General features: G+C 42.0%; 4 protein-coding genes across 5 annotated transcripts; 1 reads left to right on the forward strand and 3 right to left on the reverse strand.

Moving 5' to 3' along the window:
- Nucleotides 1-512: 512 nt before the first annotated feature.
- Nucleotides 513-4075, forward strand: LOC130696896 (vitelline membrane protein Vm26Ab-like). The gene is made up of 2 exons (XM_057520032.2): nucleotides 513-613; nucleotides 3620-4075. The coding sequence occupies exons 1-2, from the start codon at nucleotides 602-604 to the stop codon at nucleotides 3890-3892; spliced, it is 285 nt and encodes a 94-aa protein (XP_057376015.1). The 5' UTR covers nucleotides 513-601; the 3' UTR covers nucleotides 3893-4075.
- Nucleotides 4076-5962: 1887 nt separating this feature from the next.
- Nucleotides 5963-11754, reverse strand: LOC130696476 (monocarboxylate transporter 3-like). 2 transcript variants are annotated; one of them, XM_059495466.1, is made up of 7 exons: nucleotides 11623-11754; nucleotides 8557-8868; nucleotides 8363-8482; nucleotides 8145-8288; nucleotides 6959-8068; nucleotides 6699-6899; nucleotides 5963-6631 (listed from the first exon to the last, which is right to left on the reverse strand). In XM_059495466.1, the coding sequence occupies exons 2-7, from the start codon at nucleotides 8675-8677 to the stop codon at nucleotides 6465-6467; spliced, it is 1863 nt and encodes a 620-aa protein (XP_059351449.1). In that variant the 5' UTR covers nucleotides 8678-8868; nucleotides 11623-11754; the 3' UTR covers nucleotides 5963-6464. The 2 variants fall into 2 exon arrangements, with proteins under 2 accessions (XP_059351449.1, XP_057375532.1); XM_057519549.2 differs by lacking the exon at nucleotides 11623-11754 and adding an exon at nucleotides 9470-9635.
- An 878-nt stretch (nucleotides 11755-12632) lies between these two features.
- Nucleotides 12633-14212, reverse strand: LOC130696697 (uncharacterized). Its single transcript, XM_057519791.2, has 4 exons — nucleotides 14142-14212; nucleotides 13129-14011; nucleotides 12940-13062; nucleotides 12633-12878 (listed from the first exon to the last, which is right to left on the reverse strand). The coding sequence occupies exons 1-4, from the start codon at nucleotides 14160-14162 to the stop codon at nucleotides 12652-12654; spliced, it is 1254 nt and encodes a 417-aa protein (XP_057375774.1). The 5' UTR covers nucleotides 14163-14212; the 3' UTR covers nucleotides 12633-12651.
- A 763-nt stretch (nucleotides 14213-14975) lies between these two features.
- On the reverse strand, nucleotides 14976-17133 carry LOC130696539 (chymotrypsin-1-like). Its single transcript, XM_057519619.2, has 8 exons — nucleotides 16716-17133; nucleotides 16378-16619; nucleotides 16058-16204; nucleotides 15887-15975; nucleotides 15688-15814; nucleotides 15467-15608; nucleotides 15242-15387; nucleotides 14976-15182 (listed from the first exon to the last, which is right to left on the reverse strand). Exons 1-8 carry the CDS (start codon nucleotides 16822-16824, stop codon nucleotides 15024-15026), a joined length of 1161 nt encoding a protein of 386 aa, XP_057375602.1. The 5' UTR covers nucleotides 16825-17133; the 3' UTR covers nucleotides 14976-15023.
- Nucleotides 17134-17578: the final 445 nt, after the last annotated feature.

The following is a 17578-nucleotide window of genomic DNA, read 5'->3' on the forward strand; positions in this document are numbered from 1 at the left end:
GATGATCTGTTAACTACTGAAGGCGGGCTAATCGAAACAATGAATAATCAGTGAAGGGAGGATGGCGTAAACCTTAGGAAACAAGAAAAGCAATCCAACGAACAAAAGACTAGCTCGTCCTCATCTTTTCCAGCAGATGTGTGTTGTAAAGGTGAAATGACTAATAGTAAAACAAGCGTTAGAAACCATAGGCGGTACGTAGCGCATACGTAAGACAGTTGAAATGAGTACGGTTACACTTGTAGATAGAAGGCTATTTATCCACATCGCGGGGAATTTTCTTAAGGACGTCTGGCTGCCAAGAACCTGTCCAATGTTCTTGTGTTGAAACGATGTGCATTTAACCTTGCCTACTTTTGATGTCAATAAAAAACAATCAAGAAGTTTCAAGGTTCTACCGGTGCGACCAATAAAGATAGGGCAATGGGCGCGGCTATTTTCGTGACGCTATGCAAAGCGTAATGAAGGAGGCAATTCTCCATCGATTGGTCTACATGCAGTTGACAAATTTTGTATAAAAACGAGGCGACTAAAGTGTAAAACAACCACACATTCATCAACTCTCTTTGCAGTTGCATCTCCCCTCAAATCTTCACTCAAAATGAAATTCTTGGTAAGCATTTGACGAACATTGTTTATTTTACACTATCTAACTGTTCCATTCTTTGATGGTAGGCTGTTCTAGTTGCATTGGCTGCAGTCTTTGTCAGCGTAATGGCTCAGGGTTACAATAACAACGCAAATTGGGATACAGCTCCGAGCTCATACGGAGCTCCTGCTCCTGCACCGAGACAATACGGAGCTCCTGCTCCTGCCCCGAGCCAATACGGAGCTCCTGCTCCTGCCCCGAGCCAATACGGAGCTCCTGCTCCTGCGCCAAGCCAATACGGAGCTGCTCCTGCTCCTGCTCCGAGCCAATACGGAGCTGCTCCTGCTCCCAATTGGTACTAGTACTGTACCAAAGTATAACCATTTCAACTAACGCAAACTAAACAGTTTACTGGATCCGATGCAATGATTTCTTAAAAGGAATGTAATTTGCGTAAAGTATTATGTGTGTGTTTCAACGTGCCAACTGTCTTTGGGAGCTCGTCCTCTGAAAATTGTGTTGTTACATGGCCACATTGTATAATTCCAGTATTGATTTCATTTTTGAAATTCTGAGCAAAAATAATTGGTTTAAATTTCCGAATGAAATAAAAACAGAACAAACAAAATTTCGTACATTATCGCACGCGTTTTATGATAAACACACACGTACCGAGATGATCACGGAAAACCTCACTGAAATAGGATCGTTTGCGCGCATACTTGCGAGTAACGTAGGCAGCCATCGAAATGATGTCATCTTTGTCTGAAAACATTTTTCTATATTTCCACTATCTATTCATAGCCTATAGAAAAAGAAGTATGATGTCTCCCATTGTCCTCTATGGATGCACTCATGGTTGCCCAGCTGTTTCTTTGAATTGGTTCGTCCGTCATGTTACGAACGCTGAGACAACTTCCGACATTCCAGCTTTATATTAGCCATAATAACTACGCAAAATGTATCTACCGATTATAATAGGTCTGCCCATCTTTCTGCTGGCTGGGCTGGTGATGGCCAAACTAGACCTCCACTTGGTAGTGACTTGCTAATAGTACAAGTTTTTATCCAACATTATCTTTTCAATTATAAATTTTAATGTACTCTTTCGTGTTAAATAAGGCCTGTGTTTTTTTTAATCGATGTGATATCTTTTCGCAAGATTTGAAACCATTGCCAACATTTTTTGCTGCAAGATGCAAATATGACCTTCACTCATTTTTGTGTCAATGAAATTTCAAGGTACAACTGGTAGGAGAAGATGGAATAGGGGAAACGGGCGCATGTTTTTTAGTACAAGCTATCCAAAACATATCGGAGGTTGGAATCATCTATTTTGGTTGTTGGAACGATCAGCAACACGCAGTCAACTTTTGCGTATAAAATGAGGCGTCTAACGAGCAAAACAATCACACATTCATCAATTCTCTTTGTAGTTGCATCTCACTTCAAATCTTCGCTCAAAATGAATTTCTTGGTAAGCATTTGACGAATATTGTCCTTTATTGAATACTCTTTAACTGCTCCATTCTTTGATGGCAGGCTGTTCTAGTTGCTTTGGCTGCAGCTTTTGCCAGCGTGATGGCTCAGGGTTACAATAACAACGCAAATTGGGGTTCTTCATCCTACTCCGCGCCATCGGTAACTCCTCCAGTTTACCACGCACCTGCTCCCAGCCCATACGATGCCCCTGCTCCCAGCCCATATGGTGCCCCTGCTCCCAGACCATACGCACCTCCTGCGCCTGCTCCCAGCTCATACGCACCTCCTGCGCCTGCTCCCAGCCCATACGGAGCTCCTGCGCCTGCCCCTAGCCCATACAGAGCTTCTGACCGTGCCTGGTATTAGATTAGCGGTAATGACTGAGCATTAGTCAGTCCCATCAAACACGGAAATGAAATTGTTCATACTAAAAATTATAGACATCTTCAATATCAACACCAATTGTTATTTTGATTTGATTCCCTGTACATTCCTTGATTGAAAATTTCGAATAAATGGAGGTGAACAAAACAATCACGTTGTCTCTACTCGTATCGCATCCTTCACCTTTATGTGTAAGTCAACACTAGTATGAATGAGACCAGCTTGGACTGGAGTTCAATCTCTCGTTGATTTGAACTTGCCGTGAGATTGCAGTAAAAAACGATGAACAGTCCATAGCCTGGACAACATCGCTAAGCTCATGAAACACATTAGGCAGGAATCTGTATGTCCATGATATATTTTGCTTGTCACACTGCGTCATATTAATTTCAATCACGATCAAGCGGAGATGGAACCCTTATTTTCGTGCTCAATGTTTTTTGGAGGTCTTTTGGCATTAAACACACAGTGCTTGTTTACTGGCTTGCGTTCTTCCTCGTTTAAGATCACCTTATGAAACCTTCATCGTTTGTTGAAAGCATTCGACTGAAATAATGCAACCACTGCGTACTTGAGCTTTAACTCTACTTGGTCATTACCAGGGCGTTAAACTAGTCCAAACCCTTTCCGTAACAACTTCTTTAGTTTCTGCGACCAAGGAATATAGCAATACATTTGTGAAAATTTAAATTTTGTTGAGTTTGTCAACTGAAAATGGTCTGTCTACAACGCGGGGAAGTTTACTAATCGTGTTTCAATGCCAACAACCCATCAAGTATACTGAAGCTACTATTCGAAAAACGCAAATAGATGACCTCTCCTCATTTTTGATGAAAATGAAATCACTCACGGAGTTTCAAGGTTCTACTAGTATGGGCAGAACAGATAGGGTAAACGTGTACAACTCTTTGTTGGCGCTGTACATACCATAACCAGCTGGCGAAGTTATATATCTGGTGTTAGTTAAGCAACGACCAGCACGCAGTTGCATTTTGGGTATAAAAACGAGACGACTATAGTGTAAATCAATCACACATTCACCAACTCTCGTTGCAGTTGCATCTCCCCTCAAATCTCGAATCAAAATGAAATTCTTGGTAAGCATTATATTATTTACAAATTATTTTCCATGCATTCTGTAATTGTTCAATTGTTTGATGGCAGGCTGTTCTAGTTGCCTTGGCTGCAGTTTTTGCCTGCGTGATGGGTCAGGGTTACGGTAACAACGGAAATTGGAATTCTTCACCGTACGGTGCCCCTGCTCCGGCATACGCAGCTCCCGCTCCTGCTCCCGCATACGCAGCTCCCGCTCCTGCTACGGCATACGCAGCTCCCGCTCCTGCTCCGGCATACGGAGCTCCCGCTCCTGCTCCGGCATACGGAGCTCCCGTTCCTGCTCAGCCCGCATACCGAGCTGCTGCCGGTGGCTGGTATTAGAATGGAGCCAAAGCTATGGCCAGTCATTAGAAGGCTGAATAACACGGATTTGAAATGGCTTGCTGAAAGTAATGGAAGCCTCCAGTAACATCACATTTCTGTTTTGTATTTTTTTCTAATTCACTGCAAATTCCGTCATAAGAAAATTCAAATAAAACGAGAAGAAAAAAAGAATCATTTTGGTCCCTATGTATTTAGCCTACTTCACTCCGGGCCTTTTGTTTAAATTTCAGCATACGCCATAAAGGCCTTATTATTGGCTCATTAAATGGTTTCGAATGTTTGATATGGTAATTGGGATATATTCAAATTGCTTCGTTGAATGAACAGGTAGATCCAAATGGTTGATTATCTATTATGATGATAACCTAATGTTAGGTATCATGAGAACAATCCGATGGACATTAGCTCGTGATCGCGTTTTCGACAGGTCGTATTGCAAAGATAAGTGACTTGTCAAATTGGCGTAAGGAACGATGAGCGACTCATAGCCTGCGTAAGGTTGTTCAGTTGGGTATGATTAGGCAGACTACTGTAGCCATAATTTACTATGCTTATTGCGTCATTGCTCAGAACTGCTCAGAAATTTGATCTTTGATGTGCCATCACCAGATCTTTAAATCTCCATCAGTCTTGGCACTACTTCTGATTCAGTTTGTGTGAAATAGCAATAAAATCAACTGTATGAAAACAAAATTGTTAAGTTTACAAACTGCATCAAACTGAGATAGAAAAACGTGTCTACGGTGCGGGGAATTTTTTGTAAGTGCGTGTCAATGCTAAAAATCAGTTCATTGTCTTAAAGACGTTATTGTAAAATGCAGATACGACTTTTTCTAATTATGGTGTCTATAAAAATCAATCGGGAAGCTTCAAGGTTCTACTTGTACAAGCCAAAGAAAAGGGTCAAATGGGTGTGGCTCTTTACCCAAAAGCCATGCAAAGCGTAACGAGGGATGGCATTACCGACTGATTGGCCAACACGCAGTTGAGATTTTCGTATAAAAAGGAGGCGATTAAAGTGTAAAACAATCACACATTCATCAACTCTCTTTGCAGTTGCATCTCACTTCAAATCTTCGCTCAAAATGAAATTCTTGGTAAGTATTTAACGAACATTATCTTTTATTGAACACTCTTTAACTGTTCCATTGTTTGACGGCAGGCTGTTCTTGTTGCCTTGGCTGCAGTCTTTGCTTGCGTGATGGCTCAGGGTTACAATAATCAGGGTCCGCAGTACGGCCAGCAGCCGCAACCTGCTCCGGTATACCCCGGTGCTCCTCCTGCGCCCGCTTACCAAGCTCCTCCTGCCAATCCATACGCACAACCTCCTCCCGCTCCTGCATACCGAGCTGCTTCTTCTAGCTGGTATTAGTACCAAAGCACGGCCCTTTCCACCAACGCATATCGAATCATTTTACTGGGCCAATTGGACGCAATAACTTCTTAAGGACGTGATTTGCCTCAAATGTTACGTGCGTGTTGAAACGTGGCGACAGTCTTTGGGCGGTCATCCTCTACAAATGTTGTTACATCGCTACACCATATAATTTTTAAGTTTGATTTCTTGTCTTTCTTAAACTTTGAGAAAAATTCATTTGGCATTTCAAATAAACAAAAGCAGAACAAAAACATCTATGTTTTTTTTGGAATGTTCATCTTCAGACACCGGTTCACAACCATATACGAAAAACCTGTTGCTGAAAACGGGTCGAGTGCATTTACCTGCTCGTCCGCATGCAGCTATCAAAATGATTTGATCTTTAGCGGAGCAAGGAGAGCAGAGCAAAGTGAGGCTTTAAACTCACCGAGAGGTTAGGTTTCATCCATGGCTGTTCATTAGTTGAAATCGATTCGTGATTGCTGTCGTGTTATACTATAACAAGATTACTCTGCTTATCGTAGTTCACTACAGCAGCAAATGTTATCACGTTAAAACTCCCCCAACCTTGAACTCCACCCATCATGTTGATACTCCACCGCGCCATATGACGTCACTGCCATAAACTCTCACTTGAATATTAGCAGATTTAATTGCAAAGGTTTTAAATAATCAATAACAAGAGAACAGATGGCAGGTACTTATCTTTGTTGAAAAATGAAAAGAACAAGTAAGTACATGTCCGGATGAAAACGGCACACTGGAGACAAGGCAGGAGGGGGACAAATTGTGTCAAACATACACAGGCAAAAATGAAAAATTAAACACACTCACAACAAAATCAATGAGTCGAAAATTCAAAAAATGTTTGGACCACACTGGGATGATATGGATTTTTCATCTGGTGTCAAGTTTCAATTCAAAAATAATTGGCTTTCTAAACTCGGGTGTGCACTGCATACATATGTAAGGGGATTGGCTAGACAGAAAAATATAGCTGTAATTTGTTGATAAAATTGTACGTACCCTGGAGTAAAAATTATTGTTGAATTAACATTTCTTTTTTCGTTAGTTCTGTTTTCCATCGTATGTTTCTAATGCGTAGATTTTTGGCTGCGAGTGGCTATTTACCCACTAGTACAACACAATAAAAGGGTCCTATTTCTATTTTCAAAAAAATATATATATTGTCTAATGAATGGGCGCCATTTTCGTGCTCACGTCCGAAACTTTTGTTTTCGACTTTGTCCAACGTTGTAGACATGGAATGAAGAAGAGCATCAAGCCACTGGCTGCAATCATCGCACCCGCCAAGTAGAAGCCGGCGTCGTACGAGCCGAGGTTATCCTTCAAACGGCCTATTTCGTTTGAAAGTATGCATTCACATTTTTCGTTCCACTACATTGATGCACAAATAATTTTTACCTGCAATGGGCGGTCCGACGAGTGAGGCAATGCCCTGAAATAGCAACAGCAATCCAAAAGCGTTCGTCAATTTTTCTAGACCGAGTAGATCGACCAGGATGACGGACGTCAGGCCGACGTAGGCACCGATGGTGAAGCCGAACGTGGCGCAATAGACGATTAACGTAACGTAATCATCACAAAATGCGCTGAAGGCGGTAGCTGTTTAAAAATCAGAATGAAACAATGGATGAAAGATAGATGCAAAAATGAAGTTTTACCTAAGCCACAAATCGTAAGGGCTCCATTGTAAAGCCAAAGGCGATTGAGCCACGGTTTATCGGAGATGTAACCGAGAATGACACGACCAATGGTGTTGGCAATGCCTACGACGGACAAGAGAAAACTGGCGTTGGCCGACGGGATTCCCAGTTCGAGGGCTTTATCTTTGATGTAGACGTAAGGTACGTTAAAGCCAATACTTGTGCAGAAATTGGAGATGGTGAAGAGAATGAAAACGGGGTCTTTGAGTAGGCCAAAGTCCATCATTTCCATGTAAGCATCGTAGGATTCTTTGCTGCAGGGAATCAAACCGCAGACTTTGACCTTCTCGTTTTCGTTCGTCGTTCCAGAACCCGTGTCTTCCGGGATGCGCATCACGGAGCCGGAAAATCCCTTGGGGTCAGCTCGGTATTCGGGTATGTTCAACATGGAGCCGCTGTACAACGCGTCCTTGCGATACATGACACCGGACCCTCCGTGCTGTGAGCGCATGTCAGCTGTGGAACCCTTACGGCTAGATACGGTTATACCCATTTCCGCGTCTCGATTGCTAGGCAAATGGCCGTAGCTGCCAAATTTGCGATTGTCTTCGCCAGCCACGTCGCCTGGAACTTGAAGAAGATGCGGTTGGCTACGTGCCATTCGAGCCAGTGATGCATCCCCAACAGCTGTACTGACCATCAACGTGTTGTTGGTCGGTTTATCTTGATCGATCTTACGCGTTTCGCCGTTGAGCGCAACATCGTGAGCACTCCGCCGAGCGGAATCTGCCGGAGAATGATCACTCTCTTCGTTAATGGCCATCAGTTTTTCCTTCTCGACCATTTCGACAGCCATCTCTGACGTGGTCCTCTTCCTTCGAGGTCTAGTCGTCTCTAAGGGCCGGAATAAAGCTCCAAAGATAATGCAATTTAGGGTGATGGCCGTGATGATAAGCAGAGCTCCCCTCCACGAGTAAGTTTTGATGAGAGCTTCGGTTAATGGAGCAAAGATGAACGTGCCTATTCCAGATCCGCAAACGGCAATGCCCGTGGCAAACGAACGCTTTTTCTCGAAGTAGCACGTGACACTGACGATGGCCGGCAGATAAATCAGACCGAAACCGAAACCTGTTTGACGATTGATCGATGAGTTCAAAACGTCAACTGTGCATTTATTTTTGTTGGAATTAGAAAAACTACGAACCAGCTAGTAATCCAATAGTAACATAGAGTGTGGTTACACCATTAGCCAACGTACTGATGCCTAATCCTAAGGCAGCAATTAAGGCCCCAACAATCGTGATGGTCCTGCAGCCATATTTGTTCACAAGCGAACTGACAATAGGCCCTGTTTGATGTAGGACAGAAATGTTAATTGAATTTCGAAGAACAAATTAAAGGGTCTATTGATTGGAACATTACCTGATCCTAACGTGACGCCGACCATAATTGAAGCAATCCAGCTGGTGCGTTCGGAACCTTCATCGAAGTACCACATCAATTCGACGATGAAAATGCCCAATGTGTACGTGAATCCGTCCGCTGTATGGATTACATTTTTAATTAGAGAAAGTTAATTGTGTTTTTTTTTGTCTACTGGTTGAATATATGATTACCGATAATGTGAATCATAAAGGAACCGAACACGACAGCCCAGCCCCAACCGCCGTCTGGGGGTGGAACGACTTCTTCATCGTCGTTCGTCGGTGTCTTTTTGGCCGGCGCTCCGTGAGTCATTTTTTTTTCTCTTTTTAGATAATATTTAAAAACAAAAAAACAAAAAAAAAAAACGCCTAACGAGTTTCCAGTACGTCGGTTTGCTGATTGATGGCGTTAAGGAAATTCTATCTAGCGGGTCATTCAATAGGAAACGTTCGTTTTCTTTCTCAAACTTTCATCAGCATTTGTCCAACGGCATCGTTTCCCCCCTGCATAGAATTAAAGAAAAAATATTTTTTTTTTTAAGAATTATATATAGGTTAACCTAAAACGCTAAAAGGGCAATGGATAACGTAAAAAGTCTGAAGGTGCGGGTCACTTTCTTATCGATTTATTTCAAATCGTGCCTGCCGAGGACTGTAGTTCGTTTTGGAATTATACCTCTAGACTCTGTTTAGCGCAATCTTTGTGTGCTTGAATCTAAAATTAGAACTCTACTGCACGCTGTGCGCACTGCCGGATAATCAACTGTCGGTTAAATTTTCCCGAGGACATTTCATTTGAATAAAAAAAAAAACACATTTCCTTTCTCTTTTCGTCTTATCGAGTATGTTGTTACAACCAACGAACATGTTTAAGGATAAATGAATAAAAACCGCAGCCATATCCAGTTTTTGGCAACAACGACAGACGTAATTGAGCCACGTGGTGGCCCACGTAATCAGATATTCAAGCCACCACCCGCACACATACGCACAGCTTGAGAAACGTTCTCTTTCCTATTAACTTCTTCAAATTGTTTAGCTCTGTATTAAACTCAGAGCAGGCAGCTCTGCCAATCGTGAACAAGATGTTCGTTCACGACTTTACCTAGCGTATTGATCTCGAACAAAATCCATAGACTCTTGAGTTGTGACGTGTGCTTTGTCTTCTTTTTTTCGTGAGCGTGAATCTCACGAAACTTGGCGCCCTTGCACTCTAAACGAATCGTAACTCCCCTCCGCGCACGTCAAGAGCTCAACCCAATGGCCGAGTGACTGAAATTTTCACTTCCAAAGACTGGCAAAGACATGGCGTCTTTTTGCTTTCACTATAGAGAGCGGAGCCTCGTGTGGGAGGCGTGTCTATCCATCGGTGTAGGGGGAAACAAAATGCGCCTGATGTAACAAGCAGGGACGTATACACACAAAAAAGGAGAGGGAGTTCTGGCAAAGAGAGAGAGGAACTTAAGTTTGTGAGGCAACGGATGAGGGGAGAGAGATAAATTCCCGTATTGATGTTACCCTATGTAACTCCGGTCATAGTTTACTGCTCTCCCTTTCATCCGCTTTTCTTCCCCCCCCCCCCCCCTACAGCTCCCCACCCTTCAGGTCCAGGCTTTCCCTAACTGTTAACAGGAACACGATGCTTGGAAAGATAATCAAAACTTTTATTTATTTATTTTTTTCTCCTTCTCTCTTATGTAGAGAATATAACAGATGAAAACAAAATAATAGGTCTCTCCCTTATTGATTGAAAACAGAGTCTAGTTTTCAAGAGCGTCCTTCATAAAAATAGATAACAACGAGCGAGTGCAATGTACAATTCCATTGGCCCTTTCTTTAATAAGAGGGGAGGTGTGAATGCGAGTTTAAATCATTTTTTTTTTTCGATGTACGTGATTCTGATTAATAATGGAGGAAGAAACTGCAAATGGTTTGTGCCTGTGAATTTCCTTTATCGATCGGCGGAACAATGCGTTAAGTAATGTGCTTTTTAAATCTGACATTTCATTACTGAGCAAGGATATTGTGTATATATAGAAAGCCAGCTGCTGTAGCATTAATATTACGTGGCAAAACGCTATAGAAGGAGTTAATCTGTTCAACGAACTCAATTTTTTTCGGGTAGAGGGGGGGGGGGGAATGAAAAAAAAAATATGTAGAAAGTCCTAACGATTTCGCTGTTTTGTTTTCGTTCATTTTTTAATTACTGGGTGTCTGTTCTGTTGGTGTAAGGCAATTCGAAACCGGCATTCAATTCAAATTACCGGATAGGGAAGAAAAAAAAAAAAAAAAAAAAGAAGAAAAACAAAACGAATGGATGTGAAAACCTAGATAGGAACGAAGCGACTCAAGATCACAGTTGAGGTCGAAGAGGCCCCACTCCTCCCATGAAAAAATCTAACGACCAAAGTCCTGATCGATAACGTTAGACGGTTATCGCAGATCGTCTAGAGAAACTGACCATAACGAAAGCCAAAAAATGTCCATGTCTTTAAAGAATGTCAATGGGGCGTGAAGCGTGTGGGAATATCCGTTCAAACTATAGAAATTTCACAAGATTATCACCTTCGTTCTCTAATGATATTCACAAAAATGAAACGACAAAATTCTTTGGGATTTGGACTGGGGCGTGTAGCATGACCTACAGTCTAACGTCCGTTAGGAAAACAAAAGATGACAAGAAAAAAAATGGCTTAGCGACAGAAAGTACTGTAGGTGTTTATTGGTTTGGTTTATTGAAGATGGAAATAGATCCGGTATTTCTGGAATAATTAAAAAAAAATAAGCATCCGGCAGACGAATGAAGCGTGACGTTTGCCGGCTGAGCCAACATTCAATCAAACGGATCTTTGTCGCCCTGTGGATATTGGCAAGGTGATTGTTTGTTCAGTCGTGTAAACAAACCGTTGCCCGCAAAACCCTCGTAGATGTATAAGGTCACAGATGGCTATGTTAAGGTCCTAAAACAGGATAGCTCGAGTAAGAAGCCACTTGCGTCCAGTTCCTAGCGAGGTGGAGTGAACAGAAAGAAAGCCGAATGGATATCCAATTGTCCATCACTAATCATTCGAATGGGCTGACGCACCTGAGGTACTAAGCTCGTGATTTTGTGAACACACTTTAGTAGACGAGCGTTAGATTGCTTCATTCTTAATCTCGTATAGTTTCCAAAACATAAGCAAATTCGATCGTCTTCCCCGTGTCACATATACAAAGCGATGTTTTGAATTTTAATGGTAATTAAATAGCTTAACTTACCTGTATAGATTGATGTAAGCCAACGTTGGATTAGTGAGGCCGGCTAATGGGAACAAAACGGGACCAAGCTGAAATGTCTTGATCACGGCCCGCGCGGCTGCCGCTGGATAAATGATCTCGTTTAGTTCGGTAGCTTATTTTTCATGGAGTAAAACATGATACATGGTGGCGCTAGTAGTGTGAATGATTTTGAACGTTCTTTTCCCTACAAATCACGCGTTCTCAATACAGAGTCGATACTCGCTCGTCGGCTGGAATTCATCTGATCACGCCATCAGCATTTAACCGTTTGTGTTAACGTGGATCGTCAGTGTTGGAACAGCCACCGTTTGCTTCTTTCAACATTGAAAAGACGACTCAGCAGTTGAACAAAATGTGATCGGGTTTCTTTTCTTGCGTGCACCGGTTCCAATGAAGCCATCTGGCAGCGGGAATCATAACCGCAACGTGCAACCGTATGCAGATTAACAGACGGCCACGCTCTGCGGTGAATGCATCACAACTTATGGGCCGAATCGATAAAACCACCTAAATATAATTAATCAAAAACCTTATATGGATATCGATCGCTTAGAACGAGCTTCTTTTAAGGCAAAAACTAGGAATGCTCAGCTCAAATCCTATTATGGTCTATGTCATTAAGTTCGTCTCGGGCTAAATCGATTTGTTTGTAAGAAGCCACCTTCTTTTGCCTGAAAAAAAAAAAGAATTCTATTTTTTTTTTCATGTCAAAACGATGACGATGATGAGAAAATTTATGATACGGCTGACCCCATAGCAACTGCGCGTTAAGTACGGGCTGCTTGAAAAAAAAAGCTGGACACATCTGTTCATTGTCAAATTGGCTACTCGTGCGAACTGCCCGACAGCCGGTGTTATGCAATGTTGTTGATCACGAGCCACATGGGAGCCGTTACAATTCTTTACAGCCTTTTCGGGGCACCAGTTCCCCTTTATTTTTGTTTTTTGAATAGACTAATCGTGAAAAATGACGCTATATAATTTAAAGATTGGGTCAATCGAATTTCGCTATTTATTTTGAGCAATTAGAAAATGGAAAAGAAGGACAAGAATCACGAGAAAACTGGATGCCTCGGTGAATAATGCAGCGCTCTTTTGGCAACGGGTATCATAGGCTTGTGAATCTAGTTGATCGAACATAGTCCCATTGGCGCACGTTCCCGATACTCTCGTCAACAAGTGTCTCTTTTCATTGATGAGCCAACCTAAGTGGCAATCATCACACACAATGGGATCTACAATGAAGGAAGAAAGATGAATGAGCGGCTTATTTTAATCTGCAAAAAGCGAACTTACTTCCATAAATGTCAATAGAGCCGGATGCTTGAATCATCTGCTCCAACAGTTCTTCGAACGTTTCTCGTGGGAACGCAATTAACTTACCGAATACCATATACACCATCGCTGCTCTATAGTTGCCTGTAAATGATTAAAAACATATTTCTTTAACCTTCCTGTTTAGACTAGGAAGTAATTGCAGATTACCCTGGAACGCATCTGGCTCAATATTCTGAATTGGCATATTAGCCAGCCCGAGGGAATTCAGTGTTGACGTGAAAGCTAACGATCCGCTAGGCAACGTACTGATTTGATTCTCGCTAAAATCGAGCGTATTTAAGTTCGTAAAATTTCTCGCTGCCGGAGGAATCCTTGTCAATCCCAAATTGACCAGGTACAAACGGGTCAGTGAGCCCGTGTAATACAGCAAAGTGTCCACGATCGTCTCCATGGTGTCCTGATCCGTGTCCGTAGCCGCATTGATGATGATCGTGTCGAGGAATGGAGTTTGAGCTGGATCGTGCCACTCACGGAGTCCGGTTGGAGCGTATAATTCAATCATTCGCATGTGCGGCATCAAAGGCATCCGTGCCATGGTGGTCAAGGTGCAATCAGCTATTCTCATGGTTTCCAGAACTCGTAATTGAGCCAAAAAAACGAAGTCGAATTCGGTTAAATCACATGACATGATTTGGAAAGAACTGGTCCTTCCAGCTGAAGCTATGAACGCTTGAGGATCGATAGCACCGAGTTTCGTTCCATCTCCTCTGCACTCGAACGAAATTAAACCGGCTGTCTTGTTGCTGAAAATATGTCCTGGGATAGACATTGATGCTGTGAGGCTGATTCTAACCTCGTAGTGATCAACAATGGGAGTCTGCTCGAATGTCTTCTTAATGGTTTCCAATTCGGCTGGTGATGATGCGTTGCAGTAGATGTTGTAAGTTTCGTACGGCCAGTAATCGCATATGCAGTGAGGACCGTAATTCAATTCAATTGGGCATGCAAGTCCAAGCCGTTCTTCTGGTAAACTACTGGCCATTTGGTGCGGCGTAATTTCATGGCTCTCTACGCCGATTAAAATCAGCAGCTTCAAGAAGAAAAAAAAGGTAAAGTTTAATTAATTGAATTTTCGGTTACGTGATTCAAATCTGTTTTCTTCGCTTCAGTTCAATAATTAGAAACATTACGCTATGAAAATGATATTAAATAATACCGACCCCAATGATTGTACCCAACATTTTCCTGACGACTGTTTGGTCTTGACTGTATTTTGACAGGAATTAGTTTAACGCCTTATCATCCCAAAATTACATCGTTATAAATAAATGTATGTGTCGGACTTATCTTATCACGTTGTTGTTCACAATAACGTATTTACCCAAGTCTCTAAATGGCTATATGTTTTGATCAAAAAGATCAGTTTTAAGTGTGCCCCTATCGTACTCAATAATTTATGACAGTATTCAGTATAGATAAATATTTGTCGTGATGATTTCAGCTTTTTATTTAAACTATATCGCATTTCCCCGGCCACGAATAGTTTGGTGTATTAAGAAAGCATTAAAATAAAAAATTAATAATTGTTCGTAGACAATGTTTCATGTATGAAACGGATCTAAAATTTGATTCCGGGGAGCTCCACTATATTTTGGATCACGTTCAATCAGGACGTCAGATAGATGGGAAAGTAGTGGAGAGGCTTCTCAATTTTCTCTTATACACACGTCTCAAGTGTCTTAATAACGAAATGAGGAACCTATTGCAACCACGTTTTAATCTGCAACACTGCCTACACTTTAGATAAAAATGAGCGTATAATTATAGTGCCGAAATTTTTTTGCATAATCGCTTCTTCGCACGTTTTCCTTTTCCCAATGCTTATCATCTTCAGTTACTTAAAACTAGGTCAATCTTGCAGTGTGACAACATAGTCGATCAGAAAATCACACTCTTTATTAATATTTTTTCGTTCGGCACAAATTAGATCTTTAAAAAAATATCTGGAGAAAATCAAAGAAAAGGGAAACATCCTCAAGACGTAAACGCTATCGAGATGCGCGTGTTTTTAAACGTGCTTCCCCTTTGTGTTTCCATCAAATCTAAAATCGAATTCTATTGCGGCTGATCCATTCGGAGAAGGAAGAGATGCGGGTGTAGACGCCATACGTGTCAGTTGCGCATCCGATTCCCCAACTCACGATTCCTACTTGACATTGGCGGTTGCCACGGTTCATCATCAATGGTCCTCCGCTGTCACCCTGTCAGCAGAAAAGCGTTAGACTGTCAACAAAATTATGCAAATTATATCAGTTGTTACAGCACAGGAGTCCTTCCTTGGTGCTGTGGCACAAATGAAATGGTCCACGATGCCACCCGGAGCTCGAGTGCCGAAATTTTGCCTGCAATCTTGTTGCGATTTGATTTGAAGCGAAACCTTTTGCAACGTTTCAGCCCTAGGCCCACCTGAAAACAAACAAAAGGAGTTCAGGTCGGTCAGTGCAGTCCAATAAATTAGGATGGGTCTATAGTGTGGTGTATTTACCATCTCTGATGTTTCCCCAACCGATAGCCACTGCCTCTTTTCCATCGTGATTGACACCTACGTCGTCGTAGAGACATACAGGTGATAAAGTATTGCTGTACTGGACTGGCGAATCCATGGTCACCAACGCAATATCATTATACTAGATTGAACCGATCAGATAAGGAAAAATAAATTAAATCCTGTGTCCAGTTGGAATGGGTCCAAAACAAAAGTCATACCAATTTGGTGGCATCGAATGCCTTGTGGCGTGTAATGCTATGCACGCGTCTGACAACCATGGCCTGATCTCTCAAATCCACGGCTCCCATAATAACCGTGAGCTGGGCAACGCCTTGTGGTGTCAACCTTGACAAAGCCAAACAGGGTATTATTTACACACTGCGAAAAGGTATCGTTTAAGCAGTTTGAATGAATCACCTGTGAACGCAGTGCGCTGCTGTTAAAATGTGTATACTGTCAAGTAAGGAGCCTCCGCAATAAACCTTTCCGTTACCCATAATACCTGCCTTTTTTTTACGTCACAGGAAATGGTAAGGCAATATATGCCTTGAGACATATTAAGTTTAACCTTTAAATTTAACGGTTTACCATAAACGGGTATTCTCCAGCATAGGAATTCCAACCTCCAACAATACGCGACGTCGCGTCAGAATAGATCGTTTCATTTTCAAATGAATTTTCTAATTTCGTTGTACGATTATACCGTTGCGAAGGGTGACAGCATACTCCATAAATCTGTAAGAACATCAAATATTGTGAATGTTATCTGTACCTTAATTTTGACCAATTTAAAGTTTAAGAAAATAAACGTATCTAGCGGGCATCTAGCTAAAGACAGCATACATTATGTTTGTTCATACATGCTAAGAAGAAATCTGGTTAGAAAAAGTAGGGTTTATGATTTTCACCTGTTTGCCATTGGGCTCGACGTAATTGCACGTACCACGCGTGCCGATTACCCACGTATCGAGGTTGTCGATAGATCTGTGCGCTTCAGTATAAGGATAGCATTCTGATACGGGCAGGCAAACACCTGAATGTCCGTCATATGTTAGACATTCACTCATGTCTGACGTTTTCTGCTGATGGTCACTAGATTTGGGTGTTCGTGCATACTCTACATTTTGATTGGGTGAATGTCTGCTACCCGCTACGCCATAAAACGCCAAAAAGAAGACCGTTGACACCGAGTGGTTTGTTTACTTTAATTAATCAACTATTTTATTTCGAAAAAAAAAGTATTTACCCTTGACGATGATCGCGTCATCCGTTTCAAGAATCAATGCTTCTGTAACTAGAATTTGGAACGATAGCAGCACTCCGACGAGTATCCAATTAGAAACTGACACTTCCATCTCATCCGCACGTTGAATATAACTCAAGCGACTCGACAGAATTAAGTGATTTCTGATCAGGCTGCCTGTATCGATCTAAAAAACAGTGTGAAGATGCCCTACACTCGCTCACAACCAAACAATAAAACGAACTGGCAGAACTTGATTTTTCCCTTTTCCTTTCCGAGACAACAGCAGTTGGGTAAAGTAGCTGCTCGATCGTCAGCGTTCCACTTTACGATGTTTTACTTTGTTCATTCTTCCCTAAAGAAAAGCTATATAATGCAGCCGCACTGGATGGTGACCGAACCAGAGAAGAACGGCTATTTCGTGAGCTGCCCCCTTGAGAGCCAAAAGCGCAATTCTTGATGTTGTTAAATGCGGAAGTTTTCAGAGCTGACATGATTACGCATAATACAATCCAGTCCGTACACACTACCGTTTGTTTTATATTTGGCTTCTGTCTCCGCCTTTCTGACCCGGGAGGGTCATCTCTCCCATCAGAAAAAGGGGGTTTCCATGGGGATGCCTGAAATGGGCCAGCGTTTCTGACGCGCACAGGTGGAAAAGCCTTCAGGTCAACGATCTTACGTGACAGGCAGTCCCAGTATTCTTTCCGTATTGTATTAATGAGAAGCTTCAATAACGCGGTCACGTCATGCTTCCAGACTGAAATTCAACGTGTAAGTTCGGCTGTTATATGTTTGCAAACGTTTCGGAGAGCCCCCGTCGAAACTCATCGATCATTCAGATTGTTCTAATTAAAATACATAAC

Source organism: Daphnia carinata, chromosome 5 (assembly GCF_022539665.2).
Source record: "Daphnia carinata strain CSIRO-1 chromosome 5, CSIRO_AGI_Dcar_HiC_V3, whole genome shotgun sequence".
Lineage (NCBI taxonomy): Eukaryota > Metazoa > Arthropoda > Branchiopoda > Diplostraca > Daphniidae > Daphnia > Daphnia carinata.

Excerpts from the sequence above, each read along its gene's own strand:
- LOC130696476 (XM_059495466.1), bottom strand. The coding sequence starts at position 8,677 with ATGACTCACGGAGCGCCGGCCAAAAAGACACCGACGAACGACGATGAA. Across the intron at positions 8,069-8,144 it reads TACTATTGGATTACTAGCTG|GTTTCGGTTTCGGTCTGATT; the intron begins GTTCGTAGTTTT and ends ATCGTCAAACAG. Across the intron at positions 6,900-6,958 it reads CCTTACGATTTGTGGCTTAG|CTACCGCCTTCAGCGCATTT; the intron begins GTAAAACTTCAT and ends ATTTTTAAACAG.
- LOC130696697 (XM_057519791.2), bottom strand. The coding sequence starts at position 14,162 with ATGTTGGGTACAATCATTGGG. Across the intron at positions 13,063-13,128 it reads TGAGCCAGATGCGTTCCAGG|GCAACTATAGAGCAGCGATG; the intron begins GTAATCTGCAAT and ends AATCATTTACAG. Across the intron at positions 12,879-12,939 it reads CTCTATTGACATTTATGGAA|ATCCCATTGTGTGTGATGAT; the intron begins GTAAGTTCGCTT and ends CCTTCATTGTAG.
- LOC130696539 (XM_057519619.2), bottom strand. The coding sequence starts at position 16,824 with ATGGAAGTGTCAGTTTCTAATTGGATACTCGTCGGAGTGCTGCTATCG. Across the intron at positions 16,205-16,377 it reads TCGAGCCCAATGGCAAACAG|ATTTATGGAGTATGCTGTCA; the intron begins GTGAAAATCATA and ends ATGTTCTTACAG. Across the intron at positions 15,183-15,241 it reads CAAGGAAGGACTCCTGTGCT|GGTGACAGCGGAGGACCATT; the intron begins GTAACAACTGAT and ends TTCTGCTGACAG.